This window comes from Patiria miniata, unplaced genomic scaffold (genome assembly GCF_015706575.1).
Source record: "Patiria miniata isolate m_02_andy unplaced genomic scaffold, ASM1570657v1 HiC_scaffold_6, whole genome shotgun sequence".
NCBI classification, from domain to species: domain Eukaryota; kingdom Metazoa; phylum Echinodermata; class Asteroidea; order Valvatida; family Asterinidae; genus Patiria; species Patiria miniata.
This window is the reverse complement of record NW_024037073.1, coordinates 6,999,194-7,017,799: the sequence shown is the minus strand read 5'-3', so window position 1 is coordinate 7,017,799 and position 18,606 is coordinate 6,999,194. Positions and strand designations below refer to the sequence as shown.

Below are 18,606 nucleotides of genomic sequence, written 5' to 3'. Positions count from 1 at the left end.
CGCATGCGCTAACTCGCCGGCCGCCTTGACCAGGATAAGTAAACCTGTCTGCCGAATACAACAACGCACATATAACTGCGAACAGTTTTCTCCACTATAATATACAGCTTGGATTTCTTCATACTTTATGGTGTAAATTGGCAGTGTTTTTTTTAATACATGACAGTGAAAAGAAATATACTATTGGACTATATCCCAAATCCTATAAAAAAATACTCTGTGCACGTGACGAACAATTAGTGACGTCACTATAAATGTCGTCTATAACAGCACATTATAATACGTACATGTCAAGTTACAACCAAATCGAACGAACATTATAGTTCTGTAGATATTGGCCTATAAAAGAATAAAATGCCCCTTTAAGGACGTCACATGACATTTTTTCCAACAGAGCAGATGAAAAAACAAAACCGATGTCAAAGATACCAAATAGCCGCCACCCAACCCTCTATAAAAGCCCACCAAAAGTTACCCTCATGATAACAATCTTTGCCTTCATCATTTCGAATAGCAATGGGTGACTACACCATTAATGTTTACAGTTACCTTTATTCACCACTTCCTTCTGTGATTCGTGGCTGCACTAGCACTCTTCAACTGCGTTAGTTCAAATGTCATGTTCACGTGATCTAACTATGTTTATAGTTGATCAGCATTATCAATAATTATTGGAGTCGTTGCTATGCGTTCAATTGTGGAATTCGGATTGCAATATACCTTCTGAATATACTTATATGACTTTCCAAACATAAAAACACTGAATTTTTCTCTTTTTTTTGATAAATTTTCCGCAAGGTGTCTTAACCTTATTTTGGATTTCCCGGACATGTTTCATGTTTTAAGCACATTTAAATTATGAGTAAGTTGACCAAACTGTGAAATCGAATGGTAAATGACTAAATTGATTTTGTTAAAAGCGTGTAAAGTGTTTCTCAGACGAATTTGAATGTTAGAGTTGGTAAATTTGAATAAAAAAATGTTTTAAAATAGCCGGAAAAACCTATATCACTAAGTCACAGTATTGTTTTTCCAATAATTAAAGAACATATCTCCCGGCGGTTTTTGTTTTTATTGAAAAAAATCATTTCTTCATTCCAAATTCAAGATGCCTTCGATCTGATTAATATAAATACGCACTGTAAAATTTTGTAGGATGATTGAAAACATAAAATAAATCAAAACATGTTAACTATTCTCCCATAGTAATGTCACCAATACATAATTGCAAGGACAGAAACAAACTCACACACACAGGATAAAAATACAAAAACAATTCTTTAAACAAAAATGTGTATGTACGTCATCTCCGTATGTGTGTTTTTTGTGTATAATTATATAATCTTATTAAGGCTAATTGTTGTTGTCAATATTTAAACAGACGTTTTTACTTAATGTTTTTAATTTTTAATTTATGCTGTAAATTCACATGCAATCTGACCTTCGGGCCACGATTTGTGGATGAATAAACCGATCTATCTATCTATCTATCCATCATTTAGTTGGTATTGCCCCTTAGTATAAGCAAAGGTTTCGATAGAAGTACGATAACCTAATATTTAATACAATACTACTTTTTGCACCCTGTTTCCAATCACGACTTAATGAGCCATAATTATCAAAACATTTATATATATTTATATTTATATTTATGTTTATATTTACAAACGAAGGATGGGAAATCAAATAATACATGTACTTCCAAGTTATTTTGTTCAAGAAAAAACGTACACGAGTTATTTTTTTCAAGAAAATACGTACACGATGGACGAGGAATATATGAATGATAAACATGTACATGCAAATCGAAAGAGATTATTGCAGTTACGCTGTTAGAATTTTAATTCCTGAATTTTGAAATTTTGAATGCCAACATACACGCTGACAGCTGATAGCTATCGACCAATCAACAGTCAGTTTCTTGCATGTTATTAACTCACGAAAAAGCTCCGATTGAATGGCGCACGGGTTGAATATAGCATGCGCACCAATATCAGACATTCGTTTAGAACAGCTCTGGTGAGAGCGGGTACGTGATAGTCAGACTAGAAGTTGCCGTAGTTTTGCAAGGAGTCCATGAAATAAACACTAAAACGAGTTGAGCATGCTGACGAAGGCACCAATCACGAGGAGTGTCAACTGATGAGCAGAGCGGAAGACTGAAGCATCCCCGCCAGGCCCGTCGTCTGCAGTGTCCGCAGTGACTGAACCGCCTTCCTTCTCTGTCGTCACTGGTCGTTTGGTGGATGACGCACCCTTCCTGCTGTTTACGTTGGTGTAGAGAAACGGCGATTCCTAGTATTGAAGACAGAAGAGGGACACAACAGTCAACAGTCATTATATTTGTTCGGTGCGGGGATTTCAAGTACTATCAATTTGTGATTGATGGTTAAAACAGACTCATCAGTATCACAAGGACTGACTGCGCACAGTCTGTGTCGATGTACATATTACTAATAAATCATTTTAAATGTGTACCGATGAACATGGATGTCCACTGACATGACAGGGGCATCCCCGAGGATGGGACGGCTTCATCCCGCACCTATTAACTATGACAATCCCAGAGATTTCTGTATGGGGGCACTTGCTGACCGTATTGATGGAGGGGTCACTTCACTTGTTACCAACAAATAAAACCATTTTGCCTCCCCCGAAATTCGGAGTTGGGGCGGGGATGACACAAGGTGGTACAGGCTTCGAGTGGTTCAGCTCGTTAGACTACCCCAACCTCCTCGAACCCTCTAACTTAATGTTGATAATGACAACAAACTTGTACACCAATTCAATTCAAAACCGTATATTCTAAAGTTGTTTGAAACTTTGAGAGAGTTGATTGGTTCCTATCGACGTTTGGGAAAGAACGTTAAGCGCGAATAGGTGTATCTATCTAATGAATGGCGCCACCTATTTCAGGATTGTCAGCCGCTGACAGTGTTTGACCGTCTGCTTCACAAAATAACAATTCCATCATCTAGCAATTAAGAATCATCACCCCTAACCGCTGGTACGTTTTATGTACAGATAAACTACATTTCATGCGAATCCAGCACTGATGTCATCACAAGAAAAACAACAAACCAATCTTAGGCCAAAAAAAAGTCTCCAGTTTCTGGTATGGAGCTTGCCCAAAAAGTGGTGCGGCGACGCGGCTTTTTTTTTTACCTGGTTTTTCTTGCCTCAAATGTCGGCTGATGACTGCGAATGGTGCCCGACTAAACTAAGTGCAAATATATGGGAGTCCAGAGAGGCCACATAAAGCTTATTCTCGATCATAACCCCATCCAAAAACACGTTAAAATTGTGCAGCAGCAGGATTCCAGTCAAACCAGTGAGTTTGGCGGTTTTGAGACATCATCTTTCATTTTTTTCATTTTGCCGACGCGCATGGCTACGGCGACGCGCGCACATACCAGAAACAGGAGACTTTTTTTGTTTGGCCTTACGTAAAAAGAATGAATGAACTCTGCACAGATAGATCGCTACAAGGAAGATGTCCAAAACCTAATGACAACTAATCGTCACATTGCATTACCTCGGTTGGGCAAGTGAATGGTCCGTCTAATACCCATGCTGTCGCCTTGCTGCCCACTGGCTGCACCTGCAAAAGAGCAATTTTGTCGAGTGTTGTTAACATTGAACACCGCTTTAGGAACGTAATATCAAAAATGACGAACTCGACGAGGTTGACATACGACATTGGCAATTGAAAATAATAAACGTTATTTTTTTGGTAACACTTCAACATTTCGCTTGCAGCAGGTTTAGATAGACGCTTAGCATAAAGCCCCCTCACTGAGGACTGGTTTTGTTAATTAAATGAAATGGTAATGAAACTACTCGCGCGTATCACAGACGGTTAAAACCTGGCCTACGTGAGACCGCTGTATATGCAAGGAGTCTATTCAGCATGATGGGAGATCTTGAGTGTTTTGTTTGGAGTGTGAAATGTGCATAATTTGAGCAACGACATACTTTTCATGAAGTTGAAGTGGAGCGTCATAAAGCATTTGAATATTTCCTCTTCATGTTTCGCCAGAGAGACTCTTTCATAATTATAATAATACCAACCAATAAATAGGTCGTTTTTATTGCAGCCATCTTAAAGGCGTGTGGTTTTGTTGCACGGGGATGCTTGGGTAGACTTCTTGTGGCTTCATGGCTACATGTTTTGTTTCACTTTTGTTCTCCTCCTTGGCAGCCCTGCACTGTCCACGTTCTGTCTTTCGTGTGTAGTGTTAACGTGGTTTCTTATTGTTTGTATATTCTTTTGTTTTAATATCAAATTTTATGTATTTATTGTAATTGTGTGTATAGATGTCAATTTGCCGAATAAAAAAATATATAAAATAGTATTATTACTTAAAAACAACAAGAAAACGCCTTCAAGATGGCCGCTGGATGCAGCACGTCTATATAGGTCTTGCAGCAGGATGGCCCCTGGCACAGTTTTGTTAATGCCGTAGCTGGTATATATATAGACCGAAGCTGCACTGCAAAAACTGTAGTGTTAATTTAACACCATTCGGTATCTATATAGGACAACACCAGTACAATTTAACACCAGATGGTCCTATATAGATACCAATGGTGTAACTTTAACAGTGCAGTTTTTGCAGCGTGTGCGGGGCATCTATATAAGTCGATGTGACATTTGTTTAAAAATTTGATGCTGTGGTCACGTGATGGCTACTTTCAGCAAACGGTTTTCTTCTGCACTGCATGTAGGATGCCTCTTGACATGTGAATGGTTTATGCAAAAGACGCTTTAAAATGTTTGGTTGCCAGGCGGTTGCCTGTCAGAATGACGTCACAGGGCACGTGGTCTATACTCAGGAGTTTGCACAATATTCTACAGATGCCGATACAGAAGATTATACAGGGTGAGTAAAAAAAAATGAAACCCAAATGTTGGGACCATTGTTTTAGTGAAGTTCTAATTGTAGCACTTCAAACTCAACGAAATATGAAAGCTCAAATTCATAAGCTTTCTTTTAGTACAAGAATCATTCAAATCACTTATGTAATTTTCAAGTTACGTACTTTTAAAGTGCAGTCTACGGATCACAAGACGGTAAGTGTTCTTTCAGTAAAACGAAAACAAATCACATAGGGAGGTGTGTGAATTGTTTTCGTTTTGCTGAAAGAACGCAAACCTTGTGTGCGATCCGTGGACAGAACTTTAAAACGGTGGTTGTGTTTAAAATTTCATAACTTGAAAAGTACTTAAGTGATTTGAATAATTCTTGTACTAAAACAAAGCTTATGAATCGGGTTTTTATATCCTAGATTTTGAAAGTGCTACATGCAGAACTTCACTAAAACAATAGTCCCGACATTTGGGTTTCGTGTTTTTTTACTCACCTGTACTTTGTGGGGAAGGTTTGGAATCATCCGTTGCGTCTTACCATATTGTTCCACAAGGACTTGCCCGTCTCAGCATGGCCCTTAGCGCTAAAGTGAAAACAGTCTGGTGCCATAAACGAAAGATCATCGTCAACCTGCAAGACAGCAAACACCATAATGATAGATATAATACAACTAGAAAAACGGCTATCAAGACTTACACCGAAACTCTACATATTACACATAAATATGGGTTTGTCTGCGGGACCGAGCAGCTTAGTTTCTGCAACCAACTTGTATAGTATATGGTGATGCTCATGCTTCATAACAACGAATTTGTTCTCTGACTACAATTCCCTTAACTCCTCTCAAAGAGTAGATGTGGAATTTGCTTCATTCCCAATTACTACATCGTATTTTTTTGTTCAGGATTCTGTTTCAAATTGAAATAGTTGATTTTGAAAACTAGGCTGGATATGTAGCCACAAAATATCAATCATTTAAAAATAATTACATCAGGCCAAAACTGAATTTTATATGCTTAGGCCTATGTATAAGTTGGCTAACGAACAAAAGAAATTACCCCGAGTGTTGGAATTTTCGACTCGTGCAGGAATGGCTGGTAGACGACAGTGAAGTCTTCTTTATCATCGAATGTCCCGCTGGTAACCATCGCCTCCAATTGACTCTGTAAGAAAATCAAGGCGTATTATTTTATGTCCCAACTATACCAATGGTCCCAACTTGGGACAGTCGCAAATTATAGTATGGATCTACCCAACTGTAATTGGGATCGTCCCAAACTGTAGTTGGGACGGTGCTATATTTAGGGCCTAACAGATTTAGACAATTGAATTAGGTCATAGCGCTGCAATTTATTTAGCAGCTTCACCAAGATTCCTTCGATAATTTCACCGACATGAACGCCTTGGCAATCGTAAAATTCATTAATTCATACAATGACATCATCAGCACACGAACCATTAATTTTGAAAGCATAGTTCAATTTCCTGATTCAGTACTGACTTTAGAGATCATTCCATTGTAAACTTTACAAGATCGAAAGCAGGATTGATCTTACCTGGTACTGCAGCAGCGTTGGTGTCCATTCTTTATCTAATTCATCGTCAGAGACACCTGAAACACATGGGCAAAACTGTCTACAGGAAAAACGATGAGACAGTGTCAGAAGATCTCCCTGCTCCTAGACATGGCTATAGTTGCTATATCTATTTATATTAATGAATGTAGCATCACTCAGTTTCCGGTAACCTGATTTCAGAGATGGCTAATTTGATTGACGGTTAATGAAAAAGAAACCTTAATTGAATCTGGTGCCGATGGCATTAAACTATAAGTGAAATAGAATGATGAATGTTTGAAATCGTCCTCTAAAGGGAAAAAGAAATCTTGTAAACGAATCTGAATGGACATAACGAAAGGTGCTGCTCAATCACTTAATTGATTGAACTGAAATGGAATTGAATTCACTAGTACGAAAATAAAACGCGTGTTCAGAGCTATTCTCAAATTCCGACGAAATTTAATGACCGATTTTTAGAAGTGAATGAACATTTTCGGAAATTGGCCGGGAAAACCTATAATATGAATTATTGTTTACCTGTGACTTATCTTACACAAGAGTCCCTTGAATTCATTGATTTGTCGGAGGTCGAGGATGCCTATAACATTGACAAAGGTACGGGGCATCTGCATATCAAGAAGGGATAAGAACTGGTTAAACATATTTTCCACTGAAGAAGCCAACGTGATGTTTTATGATTCCCGTTTGACATGAGAGATCATCCAAAATGAGCCAATTCCTGCGATTAAATGCGATTTGATTCAGTTGCCATTTTCTGGTAATGCGTACCTTTTGTAAATGTCAAGATAATGCTAGTGGACCCATGTGCCAGTGGCGTAGATATGGGGGGGGGGGCCTGCAAAACTTCACAGCCCCCCCCCCCCCAGCTGGCCCCCATTAAAGAACCTAAGATTTGTCGCTTGCCAAGGAAGTGTCTGCTGTCTAACTATGTTTTTGGAATAATGGAACAGAAGTGGAGTGAAGTTGACGATTTTTCTAATCGATTTCTACTCCCCTTTATTCCCTTGACTGTATAGCTTTATGAAATTTGAATAAATTGGTAAGAAAAAAGAGCGCCCTGTCCGTCAAAAGAGGTCGAGCCGCCCCCCCCCCCCGGCTTTTTTAATTTGCAGCACCTGTACTTTTCGGAAAATTTTGTTAGGTCCGCCCTTGCTGCCATGCACCCCATAACATGCTGGTGCCCCCTGGTTCCCCCCTTCCCCCTCCCACTGAAAAAATCCTTGCTACGCCACTGCCATGTGCCGGTCCAATCTATGTTAAAAGACCCATGACCGACCCGGGCACGCTCCTTCAATGGTGAATGTGTTGGTTGTGATCAGTCACAATTTCACAACTTGTGATGTTACTATTAACTTTATTGATCCTCATGTTCATTGTCGCTCAATACCTGGTCATGTAGCACCTGAATCGTTGCCTGGATATTTCTGACGTACGCACTTGGCGAATATTTCTCCGGGTTTTCGCACACTTTACATAGGTCATTGCCTCCGATGAAGATGGTCACCAACTTCCAGTCTTTCTCATAGTCGATGGTTGCGTCATCCTTCATCTTCTGCACTAAGCGTTCAGCTTGCTCTTCAATTTCACTGAAGGAGATTCATGACAACATTTTAGACAATAGGAGCATTTGCATTTAATATCCCCAAGGTAACCTACCGAATATCATCACAAAGCTTACTTCGATTAAATATTGTCCTGTATTAAACACCCTGTGAAAATATTCCTTCAGACTTGCTGACATTTAAAAGAAATTTTAAAAAATGTAGGTGCTTCCAACGATCTGTCAACTGGCTTAATGTTAACGAAATCGTGTTTAGTGATCAAAAGGTTGAGCAGGTTTATTCTTTACTTTTGGAAACGAACACAATGCATTAAAGTGCAAATGGTGTATTTAACAAGTTTGCTTTATCCGTAACGCTGTCAGGAATTTACACAAAAAAATTTAATTCAACATCATTTGTCAAGGGAATGTCCCGTAGCGCGCAGGGAGGTTTTCTTGGGCTGTTTAATTTCCAAAATGGTATCTTGCACAATATCAAATTTAAACCAGAGAATTTTTTTTTTATATTCTCCTTTTGATTTTTTTTTTTTTTTGGCGAGTCATGTTATCAACATTCACAGGACGTCATAATCGGCCCATTGTGTTCTCCGGAGGGGGTGGTGTTACAACTCCTTCCTTCTCAAAATGTAGCGAATAATGCCGGGGATTTTAAGGACCAATAGAAATGGTGGTAGAACGGGAATCGTATGCAGCTTGGAAAAATAATCGCATGCCGAATTACTTTCTTGCGTTGTGCTTTTATCGAGAACATCGTCGGCAATGTACATCTCACATCAATATATTGAGATCTAGATATGTTGGCCTGGTATACTATCACGCACAATGCTGATTTAATAAGCCGTATGGTTGCGAAGGCAAATCGTCGGCCGTTGAAATGCAAAGGTAATCCGATTACGTACTCAGAGCTAATAATGAATAGGAACCTTATAAATATATATTTGTGAGTCTTGAAAAGATTGACAGATATTGCGAACGCTAGTGTACCAACTTTCAAAAGTGCACGTAGCCAGGCCTATTTTCCAATTTCAACGAAAAGTAATGAACACATCACAACGATGTTTAGCACATACTTTGATCATTATGGGGGAAGTAAACCCTGAAAGTTACATGAAGATACAGTCTTCCAAACGGGAGAAATTAATTTTCAAAGATTTCGCCCGCCAACAGTGAACATGTGTGCGTATATGTAGTTTCATTCAAAATGAAGTGTTACGTAACCTTTAGAAATCGCCCTTCGCAACCGCATGACTGTACAATGATTGTCAATCAGGTTTATCGTTCACAGTTGTATAGTTAACAACTCAAATGGGTTTTCAGTGATGTGCATGTTTATGTACACAACATGCTCAACAATAGCAATGGGACCCCAAAGCCTCTCTAATCCAGTTCATTAGTGTGACGTCACGTCAGTTAAAACCACGCCCACTGCATATTAAGTAGCGTTGGAAGCATTGATACCAGAGTGTTTAGCTTTCCACATGGTGTTACCTGCAAACTTGCAAATTTAAGAATACGTCTTTCACGTGGGTAATATTACATAACAATCCCTCTATCAATTACAATGCAAGTCGAAATTCCCGGTCGCTGTTTTAAAAGTAATTCATCGGAACAAAAATGAACCCCATCTTGCTTCACAAAATAGGCTCTAGAACAAAAAGTACTGGACCGAATCGAGCAATATTAGTTTCATTTTTCTTCTAAAAGGATTCTGCATGCATTGGTGTGTGGTTTGAATCTCAGAGTAGTGGAAGTATCCTGTTCGGCATTTTTGGGACCACCCTGTATACTTACTATGCCTTTGCTCCTGGTTCGGCTACGTTCATTCCTGCATTGTCCGTAGGCCACGTCCCTCTCCCCACGCCGTAGCCTTTTAAACTTGGGTTGTATTTCCGAAGAATATCTACAAAATGAATGGGTTGACAAAAAGTACGTCAGGGAATGCTTTCTGAAGCTAATAGGCCCCCTAGGCGGCGATCCCGGGGATAGCGGCGATCCGGGGATTATGTCCACCCTCCAAAATAATTTGCGGGGGACGCCGATGGCGATATTCCGTACTACGCCAGGGATCATGACTGAATATTACTTGGGTTCTCATTTTTACATTTTTTTTTAAATTTTGACATCCCCTTTTATTGAAAAGCACACTTTTTTAAAAACATAACAACAAAACAAATTTTCCATGCTTTTCTTGACAAATCAGGGCGCTGTCGCTGTGTTGTCATTTCAGGAAGACACTGTTCAGTTCAGGGATTCTCGGTTAAAATTGTGAACCCAAAATTTGCTCATTGAAATCATTTGTGGAAAAACTTTGCTCATTGGCCAACTGTCATGTACTGAAACAACAAATCACGAAAGAAAAGAAAATTTACGATAGCAAAATATCCACAATCGTGGCAAATTTTGATGCTAAAATAGATGTAACATTGAGGTAACTGCCTAAAATGACATCACACTTTTGCTCATGAATAAGTAAATTTGCATAAGCATAAAAACCAATAAAAAAAAATACTGCAAGTAAGACTTGCGCTACCCAAGTATTCTTCAGATTGTTCGGGATCGAACAAAGGCCATGAATTAATTTCCCTGGCTAAGTCAGGAATCTTCATACTGAGAGACATGCCAGCTGCTGACGTCGCCAAAAAGAGATCCTTGCGTGATGTCATGCAAAAGGCCTACAGAGATGGAAACAATCCGGTCTTCAGAAATGGTGAGGAAACACACCTCAGCTGATGAATCTCCTTGTTCACCTTAAACTTTGCCATTCCATTGAACAATAGGCATACATGCAAAGTCCTAACCATGCTTAAGCTTCGGTTCAGGTGGAGCGCCGTAAGTTTGATTGTTACTCGTTGTGTTGTGATTATTAGTTTTGCATGCTGTTGTTCGTCTATGAATACTATTTAAGTAGTGTGTTATCTTTTGTTCATTCCTTGATTCAGTTGCCTTGGTAATTGTCTCGTGTTGTTTTTGTTATGACTGAATAACCTCCTTGACTGCAACATGTCACTCATCAACCACGTCGCATACGTATCAAAATCGGTCCGTTATCACCTAAGGAATCTCGGCTTCATCCGTAAATACCTCAATCGCACAGCTACAGAACAACTGGTACATGCTTTCATATCTTCCCGCCTGGACTTCTGCAACTCTCTCCAGTACAACTTGTCGCAATATTTAATTGACAAGCTGCAACACCTTCAAAATGCCTCTGCCCGTCTTGTCACACTGTCCAAACAATCAACCCACATAACCCCCATACTCAAGTCTCTTCACTGGCTCCCCATCACTGATCGAATTTCATTCAAAGCTCTCCTTCATGTATTCCATTCACTACAAGGCACTTCACCCGGTTACATCAATGACTTAATCACTTTGCGTCATCCAGCCAGAAATCTCCGTTCACGAGAACTACACCAATGGACTGTCCCTCGTACCAATCACTCGTGGGGTCAACGGTCTTTCGCTCATGCTGCCCCGGAACTTTGGAACAATCTCCCACTTGAACTACGCCAAATGAAATCTACATTCAAATCTAACTTCAAAACCGATCTGTTTCTACGTGGTTTTAGTAATTAATGGGTTTTTTTGTATGTATGCGCCATGAGCGTCATGCCTGGCGGATACCGGCGCTTTATCAAGTGTTCATTATTATTATTATTATTAATAAAGTACTTCTTAAGTTATCGCATTGGCAAGATTTCTTTTGTTTTAGCAATAGTGACCTGACCTTTGACCTGTCGGCCCCAAAATCAATAGGCTTGTTAAGACTATTAAGAACAATTCACAAACCAAATTTTCAGTTCCTAAGTAAAGTATTTTTCAGCTTACCGCGCTGACAAGAGTCAACCTAACCAAAACATAACACACAGACGTACACACCCATACCGGTACACACAGGCATACATGCACACAGAAGGAGTACGCTATCGCAATATCCCTACAATGGCAAAATGATAATTGAAAGTAAGGTTTTTGGGACACAAAGGTGCATTTCTAGTAATGCATTAAAAATGCATTACAATGGGCCCTTTAAAGGCAAAAACATTTATGACAACGACAGTGCAGTTTCATTCCCTTGGAAAACTAGAACGCACTCAGAGAGCGCAAACCTCCGCCAAGGTTTAAAAATTCCTCGCCATAATATATAGAAGGCCTACATCCAAAAGAAATACTCGCATAAATGGTGAAGAATCCTGAAAAAAAATCCTGGATCCAGACCCAGATCCGGATCACTTCCAGAAATCTAATCGATTTGTAGGCCTACTTGTACCAAGGACCACCCCTACAAAAAGTTCCAAACGTCCATTTTTTGAGTTATCTTGTCAACAGACAAACCAACCAACAAACAAACTAACCAAATCGATGAAAACGTAATCTCCTTGGTGGTGGTAATTAAAGATCAAACTTACTAGCAAGTGTCGGCACTGTTTCGTAATTCTCGTCCCCACCATGGCTGAGAAAAAATATCAATTGAAAAGGGTTCAATCATGACAAAGAAAACCATAAGCCAATCACGACATGATGAAGTTCAGAAATTATACGCACACGAAAAGGTTGAATGTTAGTACTCAGGTCCATATATACTCTGTGGGTCCAGGGAGGCGGAGTTGGGAGTAGGTATTTTTTTGTTCCGGGGGTGGGAGTGGATGGGTTAGGGCAAATTCCTTCGCTTGAAAGCCAAGATCAGTGCCATTTCGTCTTTATCCTTGTACCTTGTGCCCTAGCTCCATGCTCGTACCTTGTAGATCAAACTCCCGAACGGTCCACCGGGGACTAAATTTGAAGTTGTTCCGACACCCCTATGTTCTGACTGCACATATTCTATAACACAATCTTATGTGTTGCTTGTCGGAACATAGGGGTGTCGAAACATAGGGGTGTCGGAACACGAGCAGTCGTCCTTATGAGTCACTGTGTGTGTTTGCCGTGGACATAAAGAGACCCCTGCATGCTTATATTAATGCTTTTGAAAAAAGTTCAGAAAATTATACCTGAACGATTTTCCTCGGTATTCGAACAATACCTGTGGCACTGAACAGGCTCCTCCGCCATTTGCTGCCTGAAACACACAACGAGAGGGAAACAAGGGAAACGTGTCCGTTTGAAAAGAAATTCGTCTGTGAAGATGAAATGTGTTTGTTTTTCTGTTGTTCTGTCTGCTTGCATGGGCTTTCAAAAGAAACCAAATTTTCAATCGTTCTGGAGCAGAAAGAAGGGAACAACAAGCGTCAATTCCCATTATTGTCGGGCTCTGTAGTTACAATAGTAGGTTTTTATACAAAACGACATGTTACGTACATCTTATAAAGACTATTCATATCGAGAGAAAAAAATTAATTACGTATTCTAATTCTAAGACTGAAGGTTTATTAGAGTTGTAGAACTGTGTCAAGGAAATTGTGAAATGACTTAAACAATTAGTTAACAAGCTTCACGTTCTTCATGTCTTCCGAAGTGAATCGCTGGAGATAATTTATAAGGGCGTATTCTGAGCAAGGAAGCTTTCAGATAAAATATCCGATGCCTTTTGAAAATAAATATAGTTGAAACTCAAAACGTTATTTACCGCTACGGTTGCAACCAACAGTGCACGATCTGCGAATTGTCATTAAACGGTTGTTAAATTACAAATTAGGAAGATTAGTCATTGTTCTGTGGTTGACAATATCGTTTGTTCTCGATTACGTAATGATGACGTACTTACCGTCAGCGAGTCCCCAATGGCGCCAATCACATTGATGTCTGCAGGGCGTAACATATGCACTGAGAGAACAAATAAATGAATAATAATGACAAATAAAGAAATATTTTCTCCCAAATACAAATGAACGATTACTGTTTTGAGGTTTGATTTCTTAATCCAAAATCATATATATGTGTCAATCATAATTGGCAGTACGTGTGATCTAGTGGTATAGAGCACATGCCTCATGATCCTGAGATTGTGAGTTCGGGCACCGCCGTGGCCATGCGTGTTGTGCCCTTGAGTAAGGTGCTTTACCTAAACTACTCTTCTCAACCCAGCCAGGTGTAAAATGGGAACCGGCATTATTCAATGCTGGGAAGGTAACAGACTCGCTGTGGAGGAGGTGCGGCGATCCCCCCACAGCAGCATTTCATGGACTTGAGTCTGGCCCAATCGCTTCGAAAGAGAGATGGGCACTCCGTTCCTGTGAACATAGGTTCGTCCCCTGTTACTTTGCCATGTTACACTTAATCAGTTATGTTGTATTAGCTGGCAGGGGATACTGCATTTCTGTACTCTCTTCGATCTACCTTAAAAGTATTGCCCATCCTTTGTTCATTTTGAGCATTAAGATGTCTATTTTCAGTGCTTACCGGAGTTTGGAGGTGATTCCGACGGAGGAAGAATTTGACAGGGGAAAATCTGCTCCACGCCATACTGAAAGTATCACAAATCACAATCCACAATCATATATCATATTTCACAACACATTGAAATCACATGTCAATTACAAGTCGAATAAAGACCAAGTCACATAATGGGAGAGGACTAACGATCATAAGGAGAAGGGTGTCTTTGCCTCAATTCATTTTTAAATAGCGCGTCACGTGTGAATGACTTGTGATGACAATCTTAACTCTGCTGAAACCTCTACGGTTGCAAGCCATTAAATCGGTCCGAAATTGCCTACGCCGGCCAAATCATGATTTGCATGCCCTGAAATTCTTCAATATTTGAGCATAATGTTGGCCATGAACTTTAGAGTTTGTAAAAATTATGAATGGAAGCCGTGCACAACACTGTGAGCTTGTGTTTCAGTGAAATTTGGATGAAATTCGGGCCCTGAAAGTGCTCTATTTTACAATGGAGTGTAGGCACCGTTTTTCAAAATGGCAATGGGCTTCAGGTTCAGGACTATTGTAAGGGGTGATCATTTTGGGATGGAAAATTCTCCTAAAAGTAATCCGATTACCCCCAAAATATTAAAAGAGAATGAAAGATGATGTATTGAATGCCTTGGAGAGTTGTGAGTATTTTCCCGAATTTCTGAAGTTGGGCCAATTAACTCTGGGGTCTATGGTAGTTTATTTACTCGTCTGCAAGCCTACGGTTCGGTTTACTTTCTGCTCTTACCGGCCATTTTTCATCCCCCGTACAGTTATATCCCGGCAGTAAAGTGATGAGATCCCGGATGGTTCTGTTCCAGTCACTGTAGTCATCGGCAATGACACCGTCGAACTCGAAATCTAAAAGATTGGAAACATTGTATCATGCATTGGAGTATATAGCCTGCTGGATATGACTTTCCGAATTCGCATAATAGGCCTAGTCTTAAAGGGGGTCTATCCAATGTTCCCCAATACTCCCCAATACCGATGTTCCCCGAAATCCTTATAGGATTAGGGTTAGGGTTGGGGTTAGGGTAAGGATTTCGGGGAACATCGTTATTGGGAAACATAAGTATTGGGGACATGCACCCATCTTACAGATACTTAAAGGTATTGGATCTTACTAAAAACAATTATACAGCTTGGCTGAATTAAGCCCTAATGGCGGATCTAACAATTTGAAAATAACCCCTTTTTGAAAGTATAAATAAAGTAATAGTGGAAAAAGCATCATCAGTAACGCAACTAATAACAACTGAAAGAGAAAGTTTTAGGGGGAAGTGCATATAGGACATTGCCCCAGGAAGGCGAGCGCATCTTTCTTACCTTGGGCAATTCCGAAGACATCCACCTCTACAGCAAGCAGGAATATCAACGCGGAAAACAAAAAGGAGAACCTTCCTAGGTCTTTTGACAAAGACATGATGAGCTACAAGTAATTAGCGATCCGATACATAAATCATCAGCGAAGTAAAAGACACATGAACAGATGTGAAATAATTTTAGTTGATCACAGAGATTGATATTATAAATAGGCTACCAAGTCTATGGATACGGTCAGTATTGCATGCAGTCCATGTTCTGTACAATTGACATCCTCGTTTCGAGCAACTGCTATTAGCGTCTGGTTTACCTTGCGATTTACTTTTGGGATTTTAAAAGATAACTAAGATATTACCTATCTTTACACCACGTGATTTACCAGATTGTCTGATCACGTCATTTTTACGTGTGAAAGGGCAAACCGTAATTACAATGGGAGCCTTGTATCAATGTATTACATTGGAATACATAATGTGCAAATTTAAACTTAAAAAAATTGTTATTATTTGGTATTAAGTAACAGTTTGACATCCCCCCCCCCAATTTTTTTTTTTTTTTAAAGCAACAAATAACGTATTTGTTTTTATTAATATCATTATTATTTTTAGTAGTTTTTAAGCTGGGAAAATTTCCATAAAAACACAATTTTACAGCGTTCAAACCATTCCCCTTTTTAGACAAATTGCAATTGTGGTAGGAGGGCGCTATTTGGTTGGGGCTAACTTTGAGCAAGTTGGGGCAAAGTCTATAAGTCGACTGGTAGTTTTTTTTTGGGACGTAACTTACGCCTGTGCACTAATGCAACGTGCATACGCCTAGTCAAACAATGGTCAAAAGATCAGACCTGCTGACTTACGATGGCCGCGGATATTGGCAACCAACAATGCTACCCTGCCCCATGCTCAGGCTCCGGTTCCAAATAGATTACTAGATTAGTCCAACAGTCTAGTTTGCGCCCGAACTTGCTGAAGGTCGTATATTTATCCAAACATACCCACATGAAATAACGCCCTCCTGTTGTGTCTGCTATATATCAAAAAAGCTAAATGGGTTTCTTGTCCGATTGCGATGGACGTAGTGGCGGTTGATGATGAGAACATTGGCAGTTACTCACTCTCACAATTTCAAAACTACAAATAGATTTGTCTGGAGAATAGTTTAGCTGTAACTCAGTCAATGTAACAATACATAGATTGAATGTAAAAAACATGCCGTGCTGTATCTGCCTTAATATTCCTATTGTCAACACCGTAATCTGCAATATAGATATTGTGTGACACTGAAACGTTCAGTATCTCAATCACAGCATAAACAAAACGACCACTCTTTCGTCTAATCACCCTGCAAGTTCAGCAAACTTTTATAGTAATATTTATCATAGATATTAATGGAGTTAAATTTTATAATGTACAAATATAGATAATCCTTCGATATTGTATAAGAAAGGTATGTGTGTCTCTGCATGCCAAAACAAAACATTCGTGTGTCAATTTACTGCAACTTGTCAACAAAGTTTGAGTGCAAGTGGCCCTAACAGTTTTGAAGTAAACTCATAGGCGTAACCAGCGGGAGGGGGGGGACGGGGGGGGGGACGGGGGGTTGTACTAACTTTTTAAGAAGACCGGCCTTTCATATGTTTTGTACACAATCGTAAATTGGGGGCTCTCGGGAATTGTGGACCCTATTGTCCTCTGTTGTTCAACGTCCCCTATTGAATGCGGAAATAAACTCACACACACACTATTCGATTTTACGGAGGCCAAGTGTCCTCCGAGAAAAAAGAGAAAAAAGGTGTCTACATTTCAGCACGGATGTGCAAGTGCCCTTTTCAAGAATAGTTTACCCCCCTCCCCAATACAAATGACCTTGCTACGCCCATACAAATATGCGATTTGCGTGATATCACGATTCTTGCGTCTTTTGTTTGTTGATAAAATCGTTAACTTCATTGCTGGCTGGTTGGAACTGTTAACGATTCTAAACTTTATATAACTCGCTTTAATAGGCGGTTATATATTGTTGATGTACCCTAACGTGGCGCACTCTGACTTTTCCCCTGTCTCGTCTAGCTAGAGCAAAAGTTTTAACTGAAATTTCACAGAGAGTGTAATTTCATCAAGTTCTAAACACTCCCGTTCGTAAATCACGAGTTTATTTACTCGTCTGCAAGCCTACGGTTCGGTTTACTTTCTGATCTTACCGGCCATGTTGGATCCCCCTGTGCATAGCGCGTGAGGATATATGCTGACGATTGACCGCGTACGGGACGAATAACGACGAGAGCATTGACCAAGGCTAGCCTACCCCACAAGAACGGATTTTTGTTGTTGTCGGGTCGCCAGTAAATCAACATTTCCTAAAGTTCTAATTCAACGACTAAATTAATGCCGATTTTTGGAGGATGTGACATTCAAAGTGAATGCAACGGCACGATGCGACAAAGCCGTCGTACCGTCGATTCGCCGATTATGGTAAAAAAAATAGCCGTGATAGTGAAGTGAAACCTCTTGGTTATATTCAACCTTTTTTATTGGATTTTATGTTTTTCTGAATAAGCGAGCATTTGGTTGTTTCCACACGTCACGCAACTTTCGACAAACTCGCCCCGTATTATATTGTACAGTGCAACAATCTCGGCCCTAACTGCTCAAGCTGTTCTAAGATTCACAAGCTGTTGCACAAGCTGAAGCCAGGAGCGATTAGTTCTGGCCCAAGACGGTAATCAAGAGCGATAGTTGCATCCGTTGTGTAGCGCCCTTGCATATTGTTTGTTTTTTACTTTCTCTCACTATAACGCCAAATCATTTCGTAGCAACGGGGCGGGGCGACACCTTTCTCTGGAGCTCCATGCTTGATCACCGTAATTATAGCGTGTGTGTTTGCAACCGTCGGGTGAGCCATTCAACCGTTTCTCGGT

General features: G+C 39.9%; 1 protein-coding gene across 1 annotated transcript; it reads right to left on the bottom strand.

The window, feature by feature from the left end:
• Positions 1 to 327: 327 nt before the first annotated feature.
• Positions 328 to 16,008, bottom strand: LOC119742831 (phospholipase B1, membrane-associated-like). Its single transcript, XM_038219014.1, has 14 exons — positions 15,693 to 16,008; positions 15,112 to 15,224; positions 14,352 to 14,415; positions 13,717 to 13,775; positions 13,004 to 13,071; positions 12,422 to 12,465; positions 9,804 to 9,912; positions 7,839 to 8,037; positions 6,968 to 7,056; positions 6,428 to 6,506; positions 5,930 to 6,034; positions 5,409 to 5,501; positions 3,536 to 3,601; positions 328 to 2,295 (listed from the first exon to the last, which is right to left on the bottom strand). The coding sequence occupies exons 1-14, from the start codon at positions 15,787 to 15,789 to the stop codon at positions 2,089 to 2,091; spliced, it is 1,392 nt and encodes a 463-aa protein (XP_038074942.1). The 5' UTR covers positions 15,790 to 16,008; the 3' UTR covers positions 328 to 2,088.
• Positions 16,009 to 18,606: the final 2,598 nt, after the last annotated feature.

Coding starts and splice junctions, on each gene's coding strand:
- LOC119742831 (XM_038219014.1), bottom strand. CDS start 15,789: ATGTCTTTGTCAAAAGACCTAGGAAGGTTCTCCTTTTTGTTTTCCGCG. Junction 6,035..6,427: donor CAACGCTGCTGCAGTACCAG/GTAAGATCAATC, acceptor ATTTTCTTACAG/AGTCAATTGGAGGCGATGGT. Junction 5,502..5,929: donor CGAAAATTCCAACACTCGGG/GTAATTTCTTTT, acceptor GCTGTCTTGCAG/GTTGACGATGATCTTTCGTT.